The 18,237-nt window shown below is 49.4% G+C and overlaps 1 protein-coding gene across 2 annotated transcripts in view; it reads left to right on the top strand.

Moving 5' to 3' along the window:
- WNT5B (Wnt family member 5B) overlaps positions 1-18,237 on the top strand; it is a 65,135-nt gene that overhangs the window by 35,590 nt on the left and 11,308 nt on the right. For both annotated transcript variants that reach the window (XM_085230012.1, XM_085230002.1), the window contains exons 2-3: positions 12,974-13,119; positions 13,645-13,892. In XM_085230012.1, the coding sequence (XP_085086138.1) occupies positions 13,040-13,119; positions 13,645-13,892 (328 nt within the window). In that variant the 5' untranslated portion in view covers positions 12,974-13,039. The remainder of the gene's footprint in view (positions 1-12,973; positions 13,120-13,644; positions 13,893-18,237) is intronic.

Raw genomic sequence — 18,237 nt, forward strand, 5'->3', positions numbered from 1 at the left:
AAATATTTTTTTAATGTATCTTATCATTTTTTGGAGGCCCCTGAGTTCCCCTTCTCACACGTTATACTTCAGCTGCCTGTGCCTCCTTGCAAACAGTTCAGATTTAGGTGCTAAATGGAACAGCCCTGGAGCTGTTCCCTATCTTTTCTGGGGGGAAAGATACGAAGTATATTCCTGGTAGGTTTTTATTGTCTGCTCTAAGTGACAGATGTTTGGAAACAGAGGTTTAGAAAGAAAAGTAAAAGTACACGAAAAGGGGCAATTTATCTCATGGCTGTCCAGCTGACTTTCTGTTTCCAGGAGTAAAGAAATATGTGCCATGTTTATCATGATCTCATGGTACAAATAAGAGGTGGTAATCACCATGTGATAAACTGAATTTTATCAAAAATCTCTGCCTGCCTCTGTGCGTTTTGACGGCTAATCTGTCCCACTGGAGCCGTGTCTGACATTCCAGCCCCTTGAGCAGCTCCCAACAGCCGCTTTCTCTTTTTGAAAGCACTTGCCAGATAAATGTTTCATTCTTTTTTTCCCTTGGTTATACCAGTGTTCGGTGGAGGCCGGACAGTTTAGCTTGGCGGCAGTTCAGGAGGATCTGCATAACTCACTCGTGGCTTCAGTGACTGGGAGCAGTTCTTCTGTTGTGCATCTCTTACTGCATGGTTGGGCGGAGCATCCGCCAGGTCTTTCTGCAGTTTTCATCTCAGTCTCTCCCTGCTTGTTTCATTTGCTTCTCAGCTTGCAGGATAGCATTTTGTTCTGTTCCATGCCTGGATCCAATCGATCATTTAAGAGATAACAAATGCAGATTCATTCTCTCTCCTTTCTTTTCTTCTGCCACTCCATTCCAAGTGCTTTCTGTGTTTTTACAGCTTCCTGGAATGGAAAACTCATGAATTGATCCACAGGAATCTACTTGGCTTCTGCCTTTTTCTTACCAATAGGTGGTGGCCATTGGGGCAAGGGAGAAGTGGCACAAAACCGCTTCAACAGTGCAGCCCAACCCTTCGTTGTCTTAATGCAGATGGCTCTGGAGATCCAGGCTGGTATTCAAAGCATTGGTGCTTCCCTTCCCACCCTTGGAAAAAACAAGGCATGGATGTCAGCTGCTGGCGTTTGGTGTAGAGGTCGCAGGCCCGTGCTGTTTGGGTGTAGCCTGATAAATCCCATTAGCTAATTTCCTGCGGCTGGCTGGTGCTGCGTTTTTCTGTCCTTTTGTCCAGCCTACCACTGCACTGCTTCTCAGTTTAAACCATTTCTCCACAGCCCAGACTGCAGTGGGGAAATTTCTCCTTCCTAAAAAAAAAAAAAAGTAACTGGCTTAAGGAGCAGTTCAGCTAACACTGCTTTGGAATTTAGGTTCTGGTATCCGCCTTGCTCCACATAGCTGCAGTTGTCCTTCACAAATTGGTCTCCAGACCTTCTCCATCAAATCTGCATGCCCACAAAACTCAGCTTGGTCTGAGACAACCCATTGTCTTTAACTGGTTCCATTTGGCTTTGTGGAAGGAACTTCTTGAGAGTTTGTTTGGGAGATGGTTTTGTTGCATGGAGGAGACCAAAGACTCTGGCTCAACACAATGAGGGTGCTGGCTTGTTTCAGAGAGAATATGCGGCGTCAGCGTTACACATGAGGCGGGGTGCTGCTGCTGGGCTCTGCAGCACTTAGTAGTGTCAGAAAGCAGTGATGGTGTGATTCACATAGTGCTTTCTTTGCTCGAACGCGAAGAAGAAATGATCCCCTGCAATTCTTCTGTGGATGTAACCAGTAATTACCGACAAAGATCTCTATTAAGACGAGTACATTTAAGTGTAGGCAGAACATGTGTCATGTGCGTATTTTAAATGTGTAAGTATATATACATTTATTATTGTACTCATAAGCACCTCAGTAAATCGAGATGGAGCTGCTAAGTGAATGGATTCCCTTTGGAATTCATACCGGTCGTGATCGTTTTTTGACAAGTCATTATCAAGGAAGTGTAATTAGTTATTACTGTGTTATTTAGACATTGTGACATTAGGATCCTTAGGCATTGCAGAGCTTTGCTGGGAAGCTTAGGTCACAATGAAACATTTCTTAAAACTAGTATAAGAAGGTTTTTTAAACGGAAGGTATCGTGCCTTTAAAAGTGAGGTGCTGTGTGAATCTGTGTTTTGGGATTACACGGTTCCTCCTGCACAAAGTGATTCTGCTCTGCTGTGTATTTTCTGGCATTGGAGGTGACTTATCTGAAATATAGTGTACTGTGGTGAAATTCAGAGCTGATGTCTCAGTGCAAATACCAGCTCTGAATTGGAGCCTATGGGATTAGAGGTTTTTATCCAGGTTTTGATTTTACTTCTCAGTCAGTAACTGCCAAGAATATAACTGCTTATATGGGGAAGAATGGTCAGAGGATATAAAGCATGGGATTTGTGGATTATGTTCCCCATTTTGCCATTAAAGTGGCCACTGACTGTCACTGCTGTAGCAGATTGAAGCAAGTCCAAATGAAAGGATTACTGGGAGAACCAAAATGATTATGGTCCAGGCAGTTGTGCTTGGATGTCATATACCTATCACCTATCATCTGCTTCTGTGTGACAGGGCTGTCTGGCACTGGGATAAGTGGTTGGGGCCCTGGCCACGGCTCCACCATGCATGTCGCACCTATTGCAGCTTTTATGCACCTCAGCACCCGATGGCTAAAATCATCAAAGAGAAAGCGATCTGGGAGGGCAGGATGTAAGATCTCAAACCTCAGCGCTTGCAGTTCACTGCACTGGGTACTATTTCAAGTGCTGGGCTTTGTCTGTCCTTTATTAGCAGTACCAAAGACGATCAAGATGGTGGGAAGTATCTGATGTAATCATTATTATTAAAAACAGTGGCAGAAAAACAAAGAGGCCTTTCAGGTAGTGCTTGCTTTCCTAAGCCATTCCTGGAGATTGAACTCTGAGACCTCTACGAGCAGAGCTGAAGCAGGCAGCCCTGCAGCTCCAGCACAGACACGTGTGCCCGACATGCCATGTGCTACTGTCACAGCAGCACGCTAAGAAGGCTGCCTCCAGCAGCTGCATGAGCCAAAGCCCAGCAGGGAAGGGCGAATGCTGTGTTACATTCAGCTGAAACAAGGGGAAACGTTCTGGCCTTTGGCTGAGATGGGAGAAAAGCAAGTTCCAAAAGGGTAGATGTGGCAGTGAGGTCCATGGAAGGGTAACTCATAAGCTCTTCAGTAGAGTCAGAGGTAACCTCACAAGAAGGTAAGCTCAGCCCGAGGTACGGATGTAGCCATATGGTTCTTAAAACACAGTATTTCTGTACCCAAGGATTACTGCAGTGTTGATTTTAACTGTTAACTCCTCCCTCCCTGGACCCCAGCCACCGGCACATTTTCAGGTAGTAAATAGCCTTCTAAAATTGGCAGTTCACGAGAATTGGACAGAGTTATGTCACCTGCCCTACGAGCATTGACTCCAATTAAGATTTTAGAGGAAAACTGAAAAATAAAGTAGTACTGTTTTGGAAAAATGCTGTGAAAATCGGTGCCACAGTTTCACCATTGTGAAGAAGCTGCAAGTGCGAATTACAAAATATAATTTCATATGGAATGTAAGGTAAAAAAGCAAAATTATGTTTCATAGAATGGGAGATTGGTATTGGTTCTGGCTGAAGAAAAGTCACTGTAGCATCGAAGGGAGATTCAGATTGGAAATAAGGAATAAGTTTTCACAATCAGGGTGGTGAGGCACTGGAGCAGGTTGCCAGAGAGGTGGTGGATGCCCCATCCCTGGAGACACCCAAGGTCAGGCTGGATGGGGCTCTGAGCAACCTGACCTACCTGTGGGTGTCCCTGTTCACTGCAAGGGGGTTGGACCAGATGGCCTTTAAGGGTCTCTTCCAATTCAAATTATTCTGTGATTCTGTGTTACTAGAAGTAATAGTTCAGAAAACGTTGTTGCCAGGTTTGTTTGATTTTCTGAAAGTTTTGTGGTTTTTTTTTTTCGCAGTTCATAGATGCATAAATAGATGCATAAAGAAGTGGTGACAATTCTAACTTCTGCTCTTGGGCACGTGCAGACACTCTAAAACCTCATTCAAACTGCTAAATTGGCTTAATGAAGTATCCGGAGGGACGTGACAAAAAATCTTGAAAGTCTTTAAAAATGTGAGGGTGAAATGAAAAGCAGATCTGAGCAGAGTGGGGGGAAAGTCTGAAGATCAGAATGTTGGGGGTGGAAATTCAATGGTTAAAACAAAGTTGGTGTTTTATGCTGGTTCTTTCAACTTCTTTCAGAAAAAAGAACCCTTGGTCTGCCACATATTTGTTAATCTGCCATGTAGCCATGTAGCCAGAACCTGTCATGTGCAATGAAAACATAACTTTCTTTAATCAAGATGGTTCCCAAGTTTTGTTTTGTTTCGTTTTTTCTTAGTGTATATGCATGGGAGAATGCGAGACAGAAATACTGCTTTTAGTCCATTTTCTTTTTTTTTTTTTTTTTTTCCCCAGCATACAAGCTGACTAAATGGCATGGAAAAGCAGCTTCTCTTTCCACTATTTCAGCCCTGAGATCTGCTATTTTCCTAGTCTTGTTGGTGCTGTTGTTCCACACTTTTTGCCAGCAAATGCAGGCTGTATTCTTTATGTTCATCTTGGAACAGCGAATCCTTTCGTCTGAAGATTATTCTTAATGCCTTGAAGCAGGAAATGTAAACAAAAAACCTTTAGATATATAGAAACCTCTGAAAATATTTATAGAATGGCAACAGCTGCCAGAATGTGGGAAGCAGCAGGTAACTAAATAATACTCCTCTGCGTCTGCAGTGTGTGTTGTTTGACAGGGTCAGAGCTCTATGTAAGTGATTATACCATGAGCTCTGCAGAGGTTCTGGTTGCTCCGAGGGAGTTTTAGCTCTCTTTCATCAGTGGCGAAACCCAGATCCAAAGGCCTGGATGGGAGGTGTGCACCTGCCTCAGTAGATGCTTGGGCTCCTGCTGCCCAGCAGTCCGGGCCCCAGCGCTTTCCAGCTCCTGGTAGGCCCAGGCCTCAGGCCTCAGGCCCAGGCCTGCTGGGGATGCTGCCTTGCTGGGTTTCTTTGGATCCTAGAGAGCACTGACTTTTTAGCAGGTCAGCTGGCAGCCCCGCCGTGTTTTGTTTCGCGTGGTTCACATTCTTCCATCTAATTCCCACACTGAAAATTTCCAGCTTCCTATTTTCCCCTAGCTGTCCCAGCAAGACGTATTGAATATGCAGATGTGATGGCACACACTCACACACGTGCTTTTCCTGAAGCAACCCCTCAAAGTTTGTTCTGCGTGTTTGTTTTACTCCGTATCCTCTAATCCCCAAAGTGACATTAAACAGATTTTTTTGTTTAACCTTTGTATGAAATGCTCTTATTTGCAAGGATATGCGAGTTTAGTTACATTCTGTTATATTCCCTTGTGTGTGGAGGAGACACTGAGAAAATGAAAACACATTATAATTGTTATGCACCACGCACAAATTCCTTTTCAGACATCTTGTATGCATGCCTTCTCTAGGACGTATTTGTGAATGTGAGCAGCGCTGTATTTTCAGACACATTCATGTCGTAAATAACAGTGCTTTTGCATTGAGGGCCACTCATGTAAAGCTTTCAAAATAGGTTATCAGAGGCAGTGAGTTCTGGAAAAACCAGGGCTGGTGGAAGAGGAGCTGGGAATGCTGATGACTGCTGGTGATGAGTCTCCTGGTACAGAATGGCACTGGGCCTGGCCGAAGAACTGTGCTCATCTTGTCAGCATCAGTGAAGGAAAGACAATCAGAGATCTGGCTTCTGCTCCAAGTGACGAAGTTATTTTGCTGCAACAGCATAAATCCTTACTTGGATCTCTTGCTTTGCCTGCAAAATAGAGACTTGAGCAATTCCTTCTCTCCTCCTACACAGTGCCCACCCCAGGGGTGAGTGCATATATCCTCATTCACTGGCTTTCTGTGCTCTACAGAAACAAACAAGCATACAAGGCAGCATTCATAACACTCTTCTATGCAACACAACATGCTTTCCTCACCTGCAAGGCAAGCAATCCTCACCTTCTCTACAAATACAGTATTTTTGCAGAACATGCTTCGCTGTTGTATTTGTTCATCAAAGCCAAGATCATAGAATCATGAATCATAGAATCACTAAGGTTGGAAAAGACCTCTAAGATCATCTAGTCCAATCCCAACCCATCCCCATCATGTCCACTAACCATGTCCCTTAGTGCCACATCCACACATTTCTTTAACACCTCCAGGGACAGTGACTCCACCACCTCCCTGGGCAGCCTGTTCCAGTGCCATTCCTTCTGAGAAGAAATTTTCCTAATATCCAACCTGAACCTCCTCTGGCCCAACTTGAGGCCATTACCACTAGTTACTTGAAAGAAGAGGCCAAACCCCACCTCACCACAGCCTTCTTTCAGGTCACTGTAGAGCATGATAAGGTCTCTCCTGAGCATCCTCTTCTCCAGACTGAACAACCCCAGTTTCTTCAACCACTCCCCATAAGACTGTTCTAAACCTCTCACCCTCAGCTCCATTGCTATTCTCTGGACATGCTCCAGGGCCTCAGTGTCCTGCTTGCACTTAGGGGTCCAAAACTGAACACAGCACTTAAGATGCGGCCCCACCAGTGTCAATTACAGAAGGACAATCATTCCCTCCTCCTGTTGGCTGCACTATTTCTGATACAAGCCACGATGCTGTTGGCCTTCTTGGCCACCTGGGCACACTGCTGGCTCATGTTCAGCCAGCTGTCAACTCACACTGCCAAATCCTTTCCTCCTCATGCAGATTTCCAGCTACTCTGCCCCAAGCCTGTGGCATTGCATGGAGTTGTTGTGAACAAAATGCAAGACACTTGGTTTTGCTGAAGTTCATATGGTTGGCCTCAGCCCAGCAATCTAGCCTATTCAGATCCCTCCATGGGGCCTTCCATCCCTGAGGGTAGATGGACACTTCCTCCTAGACTGGTGTCATCTGCAAAGTTAATGAGGGTGCACTCAATCCCCTTGCCCAGATAATTAATAAAGATATTGAACAGGGCTGACCCCAGCATTGATCCCTGGGGAACAGCACTTAGTGACCACTTGCTAGCTAGATTTAACTCCAGATGATGAGCAGCCATTCCACCTACAGAAATTCCCTGAGCCTTTCTAGTCAGCATATTCGGTAACATCATGTCCAGAGAGAATAAATGTGTTCAATGTAATGGAATGAAAGTTTCCAGTACTGTCAATATCCTTTTATATGGCAGCATAAAATAGGTAGTTTTAATTTTCTCTATTTGAGTAGAAGGCCTAGCCTCGCTTAATTGGGTACATATTCTCCCATTATCTTCAAGGGAAGAACAAACCCATCTCTTTCTTTGGAAAAAGCTGTCACCTATAAACTGTTCTCTTGCACTGGGACATTCTGCCTGAGGTGTCACTGTGCATATGGAGTTAATAACTGTATTTACACAGTGCCACTGAAGGATCTTTAAAGGCATTGGAGTCTGCAGAGGCTCTATCATGGCATCCACAGGCAATGTCACGATACTGGCCCTGAAATTAATCTACCTCCCTCAGATGAATAGGGAGACTGAATTCCAGCCTCCCAGCCAGTTAGAACCCAAGTGAGGTGGCAGAGCATACTGCCATACTAGGGCAGAGCATACAGACAAGAGCATACAGACCCACACTATGGCAAGCCCCCTGCCCTCTGATAGATTGATGCATAGTGATGTACACATGTGAATTTTGACCATGAATGAGAACTTGTTTGTAGTTGTTTGTCTCCTTCTACCAGTATGATCCTGAGAGCTGGTGACAGTAACGCACCATCTGACGCTGCAGTTGTGTCATCGTTCACGGATGACATCAGCCCACATTGTGTTAAAAGAAATGGTCCTGCCCTCCTTCATCTCTGGCTTAAGGCCAGATTCCCCAGTGCACGCTGCATACATCGGGCTCGAGCAGCACTTTCTGAGCAGATGAGGTGTTAGATAAGCGCCTGCATTTTTCAGATAATTGAGTCCTTGGAGTTTTGATTCCGGTGGTTACGACATTTTTTTGTGTCAAAAACAGGAACGTGGAAGCTTGGCTTTCCAGGGGTGCTTCTGAAATCAGATTCCTCCTTTTGAAGCTGAGCTCCTGGCAGGATAGAGCTCCCCCAGTGCAATGCAGGATGTGCAAGGGGCAGAGTGTGCTCTGCAGCCTTGGGGGCAGGTGGAGAGCAGCCTGTGGCACCTTGCACTGCCTCTCCAGATGCAAAGCAGGTTTTTGCTTTTGTTAGTCCTGCTGGGCTGGCAGAGCTGCTGGAGGAGAGATGGGGCTCCATTCTAGTAGTGCCTGCACCATCAGCAAGCAGCCACATTGCAGCTCGTGGTGAGGAAAGAGGCAGAAAAAAAGGAGCTTTTCTTGGAATCGCTTTTGGATCACACCAGTGATTTGGGGATCTTTCCAGTTCTGTTTTATTTCTGCTGAGAGACAGAGCAGGCTTGCAGAACTGGGGAGGCAGGAGCGTGGGACTGGATCTGTGTGTATCAGTGTCGATGTGCTGACTTCTGCTTACATCATCACCTTGTAAGGGCAGTGTCCTGCAGCATAGGGCTGTATGAGCTCCCAGGGTGGGAGGCAGAGGTATGCGTGGTCCCAGTACTTCTGCCTATGGGACCCTATTGTTGGCTACAGCCTCAGGCTTGGCCTGCAGAGCTTTAAGGGATGAGCTGGCAACACAAACAAATGGGTGTGAGCTGACCACTTTTAGACTGGAAATTAGAGAAAGAGTCACAGCTTTTTGCCTGGCGAGTTTGCACACAGTGTAGGGACCCAAATAAAGCAAACAGCTTTCAGGATGCTTGGAAAATTTATTCATAGGATTGTATGGTTTGTTCTTGAAATGTCGCACATCCCCTTTTTGCTATTACCTAATTAAAAGAAAAGAAAGTAAATGAATGATTGAGCTGCACTGTTTTGTTAAATCAGTGCAGATCTTAACTTTCAAGGCTTTGCTTTTAGTTTAGAGGATGACTGACCTGCACAACACTGATACAGTTCTTTCAGATTAAGTTTGCATGAATGCACATTCTGCTGAAAATTTGTATCTGGAAACTTTATCTAAGAGCATAATAATGTTAAAATAGCATTTTACAAATTGGTTTTACAAATTCGTGATATTAAGCACAACACTTCTTTTTTTTTCCTGGAGTTAGAATTGTACCAATTGTGTGATTGGTACTAAAATAGAGGTGAGATATAAAATTATCTTCTTTTTGGTACAAATGTGTATGCAGTCTATTTCCAAAACAGTCTGAACAGGTTTAGCTTAAATCTGTTGCGTGCAGCATTAATAGGATATTCTTACACTGAATAGAAATGTGGTGGTAAAGAAGATAAGTAAGTTCTGGAATTGGTTAAATTAGTGTAACCTGATGTCAACAGGACTTTATATATAGTTTCAGCTTTTTCTGTGCTTTGTTGTTGTTGTTTTAATACTGCTGCCCAGGGAGGTGGCAGGGTCACCATCCCTGAAGGTGTTCAAGAACCGTGTGGATGTGGCACAGAGGGATGTGGTCAGTGGGCAGGGTGGGGGTGAGTCTGTGGTTGAATTTGATGACCTTACTGGTCATTTCCAACCTTCATGATTCTATGCTTGAACCATTCTTGCTCTCTATGGTTAGGCACTCCAGGGACAGCTGTCACCAGGCTGCTGAGGCTGGCAGCTATGTCTTGGCATTTGTGCATGACACAGCCTCTCAGTGACAGTGAGACCAAGTGCCCTTGGCCAGGGCAGCCGTGGAAAAAGGAAAGAGCAAGGTAGTGGTGAAAGGAAATCTGGATCTGTCAGCAGGGTGGCAGGTGATGAGATGCAGAAAAAGGTAGTGCATGAGCATATCAGGAGATCAAACTGAGCACCAAAGAAATGAGCAAAACATGAACAGAAATAATCTGCCCTTCCAGCAGAGAGAGATGGTGTGCACCAAGACAGCAGGGCAAGGCAATGGCACAGGGAGAGAGATGGGCACTGGGGTGCTACACCTATTGTAAGCTGGGCCTGTGGATTGACTGCTGCAGGTGAAGTAATAATCATAAGACATATAAAATAGCACATGAAGGTTGGGCAGTGTGGGCACCAGTGTGGCACCACAGTGGCACAGTGCTGAGGGAGGGACTGGTCGTCAGCAAGGAGCAGCAGAATCGCAAACAGGTATGGGTTGTGAGGAAAACAGATGATGTGGTTTCTGTGTGAAAGCTGCAAGGGACCAGTCTATATTCCATATAAAACCGATTGAGTGGAATGGGCAGATAAGCAACTTAGATGAGATTTCTGAAGCCTTGGTAAGAGCTGTGGTTAAAAACAAGCCTGGCTGCTGGAAGTGAAGGTAGAATAATGTGGTATGGCACGGTACATCTCTCGGTGCTGCCCACAGCACGGATTTACACGTTAACTCTTCTTCCCGAGAGTGGAGCCCTGTGTCTCTCTGCTGGCTCCTTGAATAGAGGAGACTCTACTTAAGTGAATATTTTTCCCATCTCAACTAAGTGTCTCATGTCAGTCCAGAGGGAGAAAATGTTTCTGGATGCACTCGATGTTGTGAGGCATGAAAAACAGGCATTGAACCACGGTCAAGTTGCAGAAATAAACAGGAACTTGAAAGAGGCTCGTGATCGTAGCAGGAAGAATGCACGTCCAGTTCTCCCCAGTCTGGGACAAACTGGAGCAGATGCAGGAATGGTGATCATTAAAGAGACGCTTTCTTTCAACTCCGCTTATAGCATTCAGTAAAGATCTGTGTCATGCTTGGGTACATCCCAAATTTTTGGAAAGCAGTCAATATCGGACAAGGAGTTTGCTTGAGTAGCTCTCCTTTTCCAACTTATCAGGGCTGTCTTCCAGCCAGGGCTCAACTTTTTTGCCTCCTGCCAAATCTTTGGGAATGATCTCATGGACACCACCTCCCCTTCTTTCTTGGAGCCTCGCATCTTCGCTGCAGTGCACGTGGCAAGAACAGCACCAGGAAAGGGCTCTGCAGCGTGACTTCCAACCCTCGGTGTGCAAACTCATTCTTCAGGCACAGTTGTCACCTCTGAACACTAAACAAAGGCAAACAGAGGTACTAATTTTAGGCAGCACAGTAGGCAGTTGCCTAGGGCAGAAGAGGCTTGAGAGCATTAACCCAGGCTTTTCATTTACCAAACCAAAAACTCCTTTTAAAGACCTGTAGAGCAGTTAACAACGGATAGCAGAAAGGAAGGGGGATTGGTGGTATTCTTCACACCACCGGCCAAACACTGCAGCTTTTGATTTGAAAGCTGCTGGCATCTCCACCATCCACAGCCACTTGTGCTAGTGGCAAACTTGAGGAGCAGTTCAGCATCTCCTTCCTCAGCACCGACAAGGAGACGTGGTGAGGGCAAAGCGCAGAGATGCAATTCTGCCTCTGCCTCATTTATTTGCATGGTGCACGCCGTGTGTATGTGTGTGAAACAGCTGGGGCTTTTTTATCTTCTTCTTCTTTTTTTTTTTTGGCCATAATTCTTCCCACTGGCCGTGTAGAAATGCAAAGGTGGCACACGGTCTTCTCCTTCAGCAAAAGGATTTTCTATATCTGAAGTCGGCTTGGAAATTCTTGGGGTGACATCACACCGTGTCTGTGCAGCCTCATTGTTTGTCATGGAAAAGCCATTCATCCATACACGACTTCCTTCCTCCCCAGACTCCCAGAGATAAACTTTCCATTCTGTCTGTTCCCTATAGAAGCAGCCCCCAGCTCTGCGTGCAGCCTTCGCCGTCCCTCCGTCTTGCTCCAGGCTGTGAGAGCAGGTAGAGGCAGGGTATGAAGGTGTGAATACAGTCACCCCGTGGATCCCACTGTGCTGGGGCAGGCAGAGCACAGGCTGTGGGTCACACAAGGCTTTTCAGTCCCAAAGCTGATTCCAGCGCTGGCGGCCACACATCTGCCTGCCAGGTGAGGCGGGCCACCAGCTGCAGGTAGAGCACATCTGGACAGGGCAGAAAGCAGAGCGTGCCGCAAACAAACGCAGCAATTGCACCGTGAGGAATTTGATAAAAAATATACTTCGGCGGGGCTGAGCCGCTGGGTCTGGTGATTTTACGGCTTCGGCCACGCTTGCGTGAGGCAGAACAAAAGGCCGGGTGCTTGTGGCACAGCTTGGGCCTGGCTCGGGACAGCAGAAGGGGACGGCCAGGGATGCCCAGGCCCCGGGGTGGCCGTGGGGACGTCCGTCTGTGGTGTGTGGCGTGGGGTCAGGCGGGACGTTGAGAATGGAGTGAGCCGTGATGCGGGTTTCCGTGCGGCATAAGGAGTGTTAGTTAGTTGGTGGTACCCACGCGGGTCCGGGTGCTTTCTGCTGGTGTTGAGGGCGGTACACTGAGGGGCTGCCAGGTTGCCCAAGTCGGGCTGTTGGCACCGGAGGGCCTGTGGAGCTCTCTCACCTCTCGCCACCTCCCGACCCGCCTCCCCTCCTCCTGCCCATAAATCCGCCCGGCGCCGGTGCCGGCCCGACCCGCAGCGCCGCGGATCCTCTCCCTGCCCGGGGCTGCGTTTGAAAGCGGTTTCGGGAAGGCGGAGAGGAGGGGAGCGTTTCCGAGCCGGCCCCCGCATTACAAAGGCGGCGGGGCGAGAGCGGCGCTTTGAAGCGCCCCGACGGCTCCCGCACACCTGCCGCCGCGGGGCTGAGGGCACCGGCTCGTCCGGGGGGCACCGGCGGACCACCGGCGCTGGGGCGGGGGGGGACGCTTCAAAGACGGCTCTGAAGCTGCGGGGGAAGGACGGCGGGGAGGACGGGGGCGGGGGTGGAGGGGACTCCCCGCTGCCGTCGGGGGCGGGGGGGGCGCGGCCGGGGGAGGGTCCGTGGGGTGGGCGGGGGCCGGGGGCCGCGCTGGCCGCGCCCCGCCGCACGCAGACCCCGCCGTAGGGCTCAGCGCTTCTTCTCCTCCTCCTCCTCCTCCGCAGGGCGCCCCGTGCCGGCGGCCGCCTCCGCGGGGGCTGCCCCAGAGCCGCCGCCGCCCGCAGCCCACCATGACGGGGCCGAGGCTGGCGCTCGCCGCCGCTCTTCTCTGCAGCTGCACCTCGCCGGTGGCCGACGCCAACTCCTGGTGGTGAGTGAGCGAGCGAGTGAGTGAGCGGGGCGCGGGGCTGCGAGCGGAGCCTTTGTCCGGGGCCGGGGGCGTCCCGGGGCGGGCGGAGCGCAGCGGCGGCGGCGAAGTGCCGCATCGCGGGCTGCTCTCTCTGCCTGCCCGTAAAGCTCCCGCAAAGGTTTTGGGGAGGTGGGATGCCGGCGTCCCGGGGGGCTTCGGTGCGGGGTCGGGCTTTGCGTGAGGGAGTGATGGGGAAGAGGGTGGGTGAGGTCTCCCGTCCGCTGCCAAAGGAGCCCCTTTCCCGGAACAGCGGGCGCAGCCCGAGGGCACCGCTGTCGGCTCTCCGTGCGAAGCGGCTCCCGTTCCGCTCCCGCAGAGAAAGTGCCGAGCTCTGTACCCCCTCTCCATGCCGGCTTCCTCCCGCTCGAGTCCTGGGAAGGGCTCACATCTGGCAGCGCGGGGAGGGGAAAGCGAAAAGCGCATTCAGCCCTTGGGACTGGCAGCGCTTGTGGGACCGCAACCTCCGTGGGACGTTTCTCCGTGCAGGTCGTTGGCCATGAACCCCATCCAGAGGCCGGAGATGTACATCATCGGCGCGCAGCCCGTGTGCAGCCAGCTGCCGGGGCTGTCCCCGGGACAGCGCAAACTGTGCCAGCTCTACCAGGAGCACATGGTGTTCATCGGCGAGGGGGCCCGCAGTGCCATCAAGGAGTGCCAATACCAGTTCCGGCAGCGCAGGTGGAACTGCAGCACGGTGGACAACACCTCCGTCTTCGGTCGGGTCATGAAAATAGGTAGGAGCAGCGTTCCTTTAAATACATGCGTGGAAGCGTGCGCCCCGTTAGAACCGCTCCTAACGCTGCCCTTAGCTTGTCCATTCACTGGTGCGCAGGTGCTGCCCACACTGAGCCACCGCTGGAGCCAGAGAGGTGGGACATGGGCTGCTTTTGTTTATGTGCTGGTTTGGAGGTGGGGAGAGAAGCCGGAGCTGGGAACGGTGGACCTACATTATCATTCCCATTATCTGGAGTGCCCTTGGACAGGGAGCGTGGCCCTGAGATGCGGGAAATACGGGCTCCCCCCCTTGGGATCGGCTCCCTCCTCCCTGTTCTCTGTGTAAACCGAAGGGATTTTTATAATTCCTGCCCCTGCTGGCTGTGCGGGGCACATTGGCAGGCCATCGCTGCACTTGAATTGAGGTGTGACCTGCCTGCATTGTCCCGGCTTCTTTTGAAATGCAATCATTTGATGGCAAGAAACTGAGAAATCCGGGCTGGGTTTGATGTGTCCGACAGCCAGGACAATAAAGAAAAGGTGTTAAAACAGCCGCTCACACACACTCACACACACACATACACATACTCAAGCCCCTGTGAGGAGGGGTTCTGTGTCCCACCCGCGCAGCTGACGCTGAAGAATCCAGGGCCAGCGCTACTTTTCAGCTCTAGGGTCAGGGAGAGCACTTAATAAGGGATGGAGAGCCGTTTCCTGCAGCCTCGGCTGCCCCCAGCATCTCTTAATGCCTCTTAGGCTCACTCAGAAAGCTTCAGAGCTTTAATGTCAAGGCAGTAGGGCGCTGGGGTGATCGCTTCCATTCAGTCCTGAAATTCTTACATGTCTCTCTGGAGAATTTCAGGGATTTTCCTGCATGTCAGTCCCTAACCCAGCCCATCAGAGCCATTCCCAGCTCAGCCTTTCTGCCCATCTGTCCTGCTCACACCCCAACAAATCCCCTCTTCCCTGGGATGCGCCCTTGGGAAACGCCGTTTCCTGACACATACTTTCAGCTGCTGACACACATCCAAGGCATCTGTGCATCCTTGATCTCTCACTGTTTGATAGCAAGGGTGGTGGCCAGATGAGGCAGTGCTCAATCCCAGGTTGTCAGTAGGGCTCGTGCTTCAGGGTATAAAAACTGCAACTCAGCCAAAGGGAATGGATGGCAAATACTTGTACGGTGTCCCTCCCTCTTGTGTAATTTAATGTCCCAAAGAATTAGGAAACATGCAGATTCCCAGAAAGATCCTAGTGACCCTACAAGGATGTATGGAAAGAGCCCTCTTCTCCAGCACCTTCCTGCAGCCCCAGGCTGATCCAGGGATGCTCAAAACCTGGAAAAAAAGTAACGTGAACTGAAGGAGATGGGAGGTGAAGGATAGCAGTCAGGAAAGATCAATAGGCACATGGGAGGAGGGGAAGAGATGGGTGTTGGGAGATGAGTGATACCTCTGAAAGGTTTTAGTGAGGGTGGGGGTTGGCCTCTTTTCCCAGGTAACAGCAGCATATTGAGAGATAATGACCTCAAGTTGCATCAGGGGAGGTTCAGGCTGGAAAAACTTCTCAGAAAAAGTGGTGAGGCATTGGCACAGGCTGACCAGAGAGGTGATGGAGTCACTGCTCCTGGAGGTGTTCAAGATCTGTTGCAGAAGTGGCACTGTGGGACGTGATTAATAGGCACGGTAGGGATGGGCTGATGGCTGAACTGGGTGATCTTAGAAGTCTTTTCCAACCTTAATGATTCTGTGATTCTGTGACATCCTTTTTAAATGAATTTGATGCTTTTAGCTTAAAGCGGGAGTAGTTTCAGGGTTCGACAGGACAGAGGTGGTGTAGGGATGCACTGGTTGTGTCCAGTGGTCCCGCTGCTGTTTGGTTTGTGCTGGGGAATCTCTGGGAGGGACCTGCTGGTGTCTATGAGGCAATGGCCTGTGGCTGCCCACCATTTAAGTCTCATTTAAGAGCAGAGAGCTCTTAGATCCTTTAGATCCCTGCTCTGAGGGAGTGCTTTCAGGCAGGGGTGTTAGTTCTCCAAAGGAGGTGGACACCAGAGGCAGCCTGGAGGGTTTCTGAAGAGTCACTACTGATGTCCATGTGTGCAGTAGTTGCTGTGGAGGGCGATGCTGCCTCTCCTCCTCCCTCTTGGCTCTACCTTCTGATTTTACTTCTGCTGACTTCATAGTGAGATGCTAGGATAAGAAAACAAACCCCTTAATCTCACAGCTCATGTCAGCTATAAAGCCATTCTTCCCCGGGTTCATGCTGTGTGCCTGTCTCCTGTTCTCAGCCCCCAAACCCAATCCTGGACCACAGCCCTATCCCTGCACGTGGTGCCAATGGAATGAGAAGGGGCCGGAGACTGGAATATCTGCAGAGGCATGCCAGGGAGATGTGGAGAGGGGGAAGGAGATAAGGAGGGCCCAGAAGGTGTGCGGTGTGCCAGCAACCCGTGGCTGCCCACCCACCGCTGCAGGCATGGCATATGCTACGTGACTTCCTGAGCTGCCTTAGATTATTGAGGGGAGGAGAACCTATCCTGGCCAAGCCCAAAGACTGGGAGAAATTCAGGAGAGCGTTCACTCAGTAACCTGGAAGGTTGGTTTGCTTCCCACCTCGCAGCGCTTGGCTCAGCGCAGGAATGGGAGAGCCGCTTGGTCTGTGTTCAGTCACTATGCCTTCATTCTGTGTGTGCTAGCAAATGTGCTAGCAAGGCAGCGCAGCCCAGCAAGACAGGGATGTGCAGGGGAATCTGTAGCACTGAAGTCAGCAGCATTTTAATGTTGATTCTTCCTAGTGTTTGTGTTATCGTGAGAATCACCCTTAGCTTTCGAATGTAATTCCTGGCTCATTCAACAACAAAATTTTGCTGACGTTCAAAATTCATCATCCTTCTGAAGATGCTTCTTGTCCTGTCAAGACAGATTTTAGATGGCATATGTGTGTATTCATACATTATATGCATTACATATACATACATTATATGCATTATATGCATACCTTATATTACATTCCTTATTTCTACGTTTATGTAGAAGAGGGCAGAGCACCCAAGAAGTTCATATTGGCATGTCCCCGGAGGAGGAGGGAATACACAGCCTGTCATCTCCCGCAGAGCAATCTGCAGTGGGTGAGGGGGGCTTCCAGGATGGTCCGTCCTCTTTGGAGCCATAGATCTTATCTCTTCTGCCTTTTCAAATGCAAAAAGGAGAAAAGGAGTCATAAAAAGACAAGAACAAAGAGAAATACTTTTCCCGGAGACAGGAACACTTCAGGGAAATGCTTTTTTTTCCCCTTTAGTCTTTTGAAGCTACAGCTTTTCCATTAGAAAAAGCTAGAGCAACACACTTCCTTCTCTTTTACTTCATTCTCCTGGCTGGGGTCGGTTTTCCTGTTTCCCTCTTTCATCTCCTGGAGGCCTGATGCCCAGCAGGCACAGGGGTTGGCAGAGCCCACACAGCCCCGGACTGTCAGGAGCAGAGTGGCAGGCACCTACCTGCAGGACACAGGTTCAGGGAAGAAGCCAGCACTGAGGTGATGCTGTAGTAGTGTGGACTAAGGTAGGTTCTGAGAAGATGGGCTGACATCCTAATGCTTTTTCAAGGCTGGAAGCAAGTTAGAAGAGCAGAAATAGGAGACCAACCAAAGGATGTGTAAGCCCACAACTACTGGCTACCAATTTGCTTTCTGTTAGCAAAGGGTTTCATGCACAAGTCGGATTCTGCCTCCCAAACCAAAGCTGGATCAGCTGAGCACCATGGTTTGTTCTGCATCATGTACAGCCCGGAAGAAAAACTACTTCTGCTTGTTGCAGACTCTGCCATCACCATCCCAAACTTGTGCAGATCCAGGAACTGCACCATCCTGAGCTCCTTGTGCAGATGTGGGAACTGCACACGAGTTGAGTGCTGCTCCATCTGAAACATTGGGTGCTTAAACAGGGACAGTGAAAGTGCAAAGCCAGCCTGCCACAGCACAGGAATCGCAGCCAGGGTTAGGGATCCTAAGCACCTGGAGTCATGCAGCCACTGCTGAGCAAGCCGCAGCCCCAGGAGGTCCTGTCCCTGTGTGTATTTCCATCTCTCCAGGTATCAGGAGTGCGGCTCCCACCACGTGGGCACAGTGGTAAAGCTGCAGAGTGGACCATTACCTTAGAACTAGCCATGCCATTTAAAAAGCTGGACTAGTCACTGCAAAAGGACCAGAACTGCCCTATGGGCTGGTGTCAGCTGAATTATCTTGACTCTCCTCTTTGCCTCTTGGTCTGGGAAGGTTTTGGGGGCATAATCCTCTTCCTTATGACTCCCTTGCATGCTGTGTCCTGCAGCATTTTATCACTCCCTTAGTGTACGATTCTCGTTTAAG

This window comes from Meleagris gallopavo, chromosome 1 (genome assembly GCF_905368555.1).
Source record: "Meleagris gallopavo chromosome 1, MGAL_WU_HG_1.1, whole genome shotgun sequence".
Taxonomy (NCBI): Eukaryota; Metazoa; Chordata; class Aves; order Galliformes; family Phasianidae; genus Meleagris; species Meleagris gallopavo.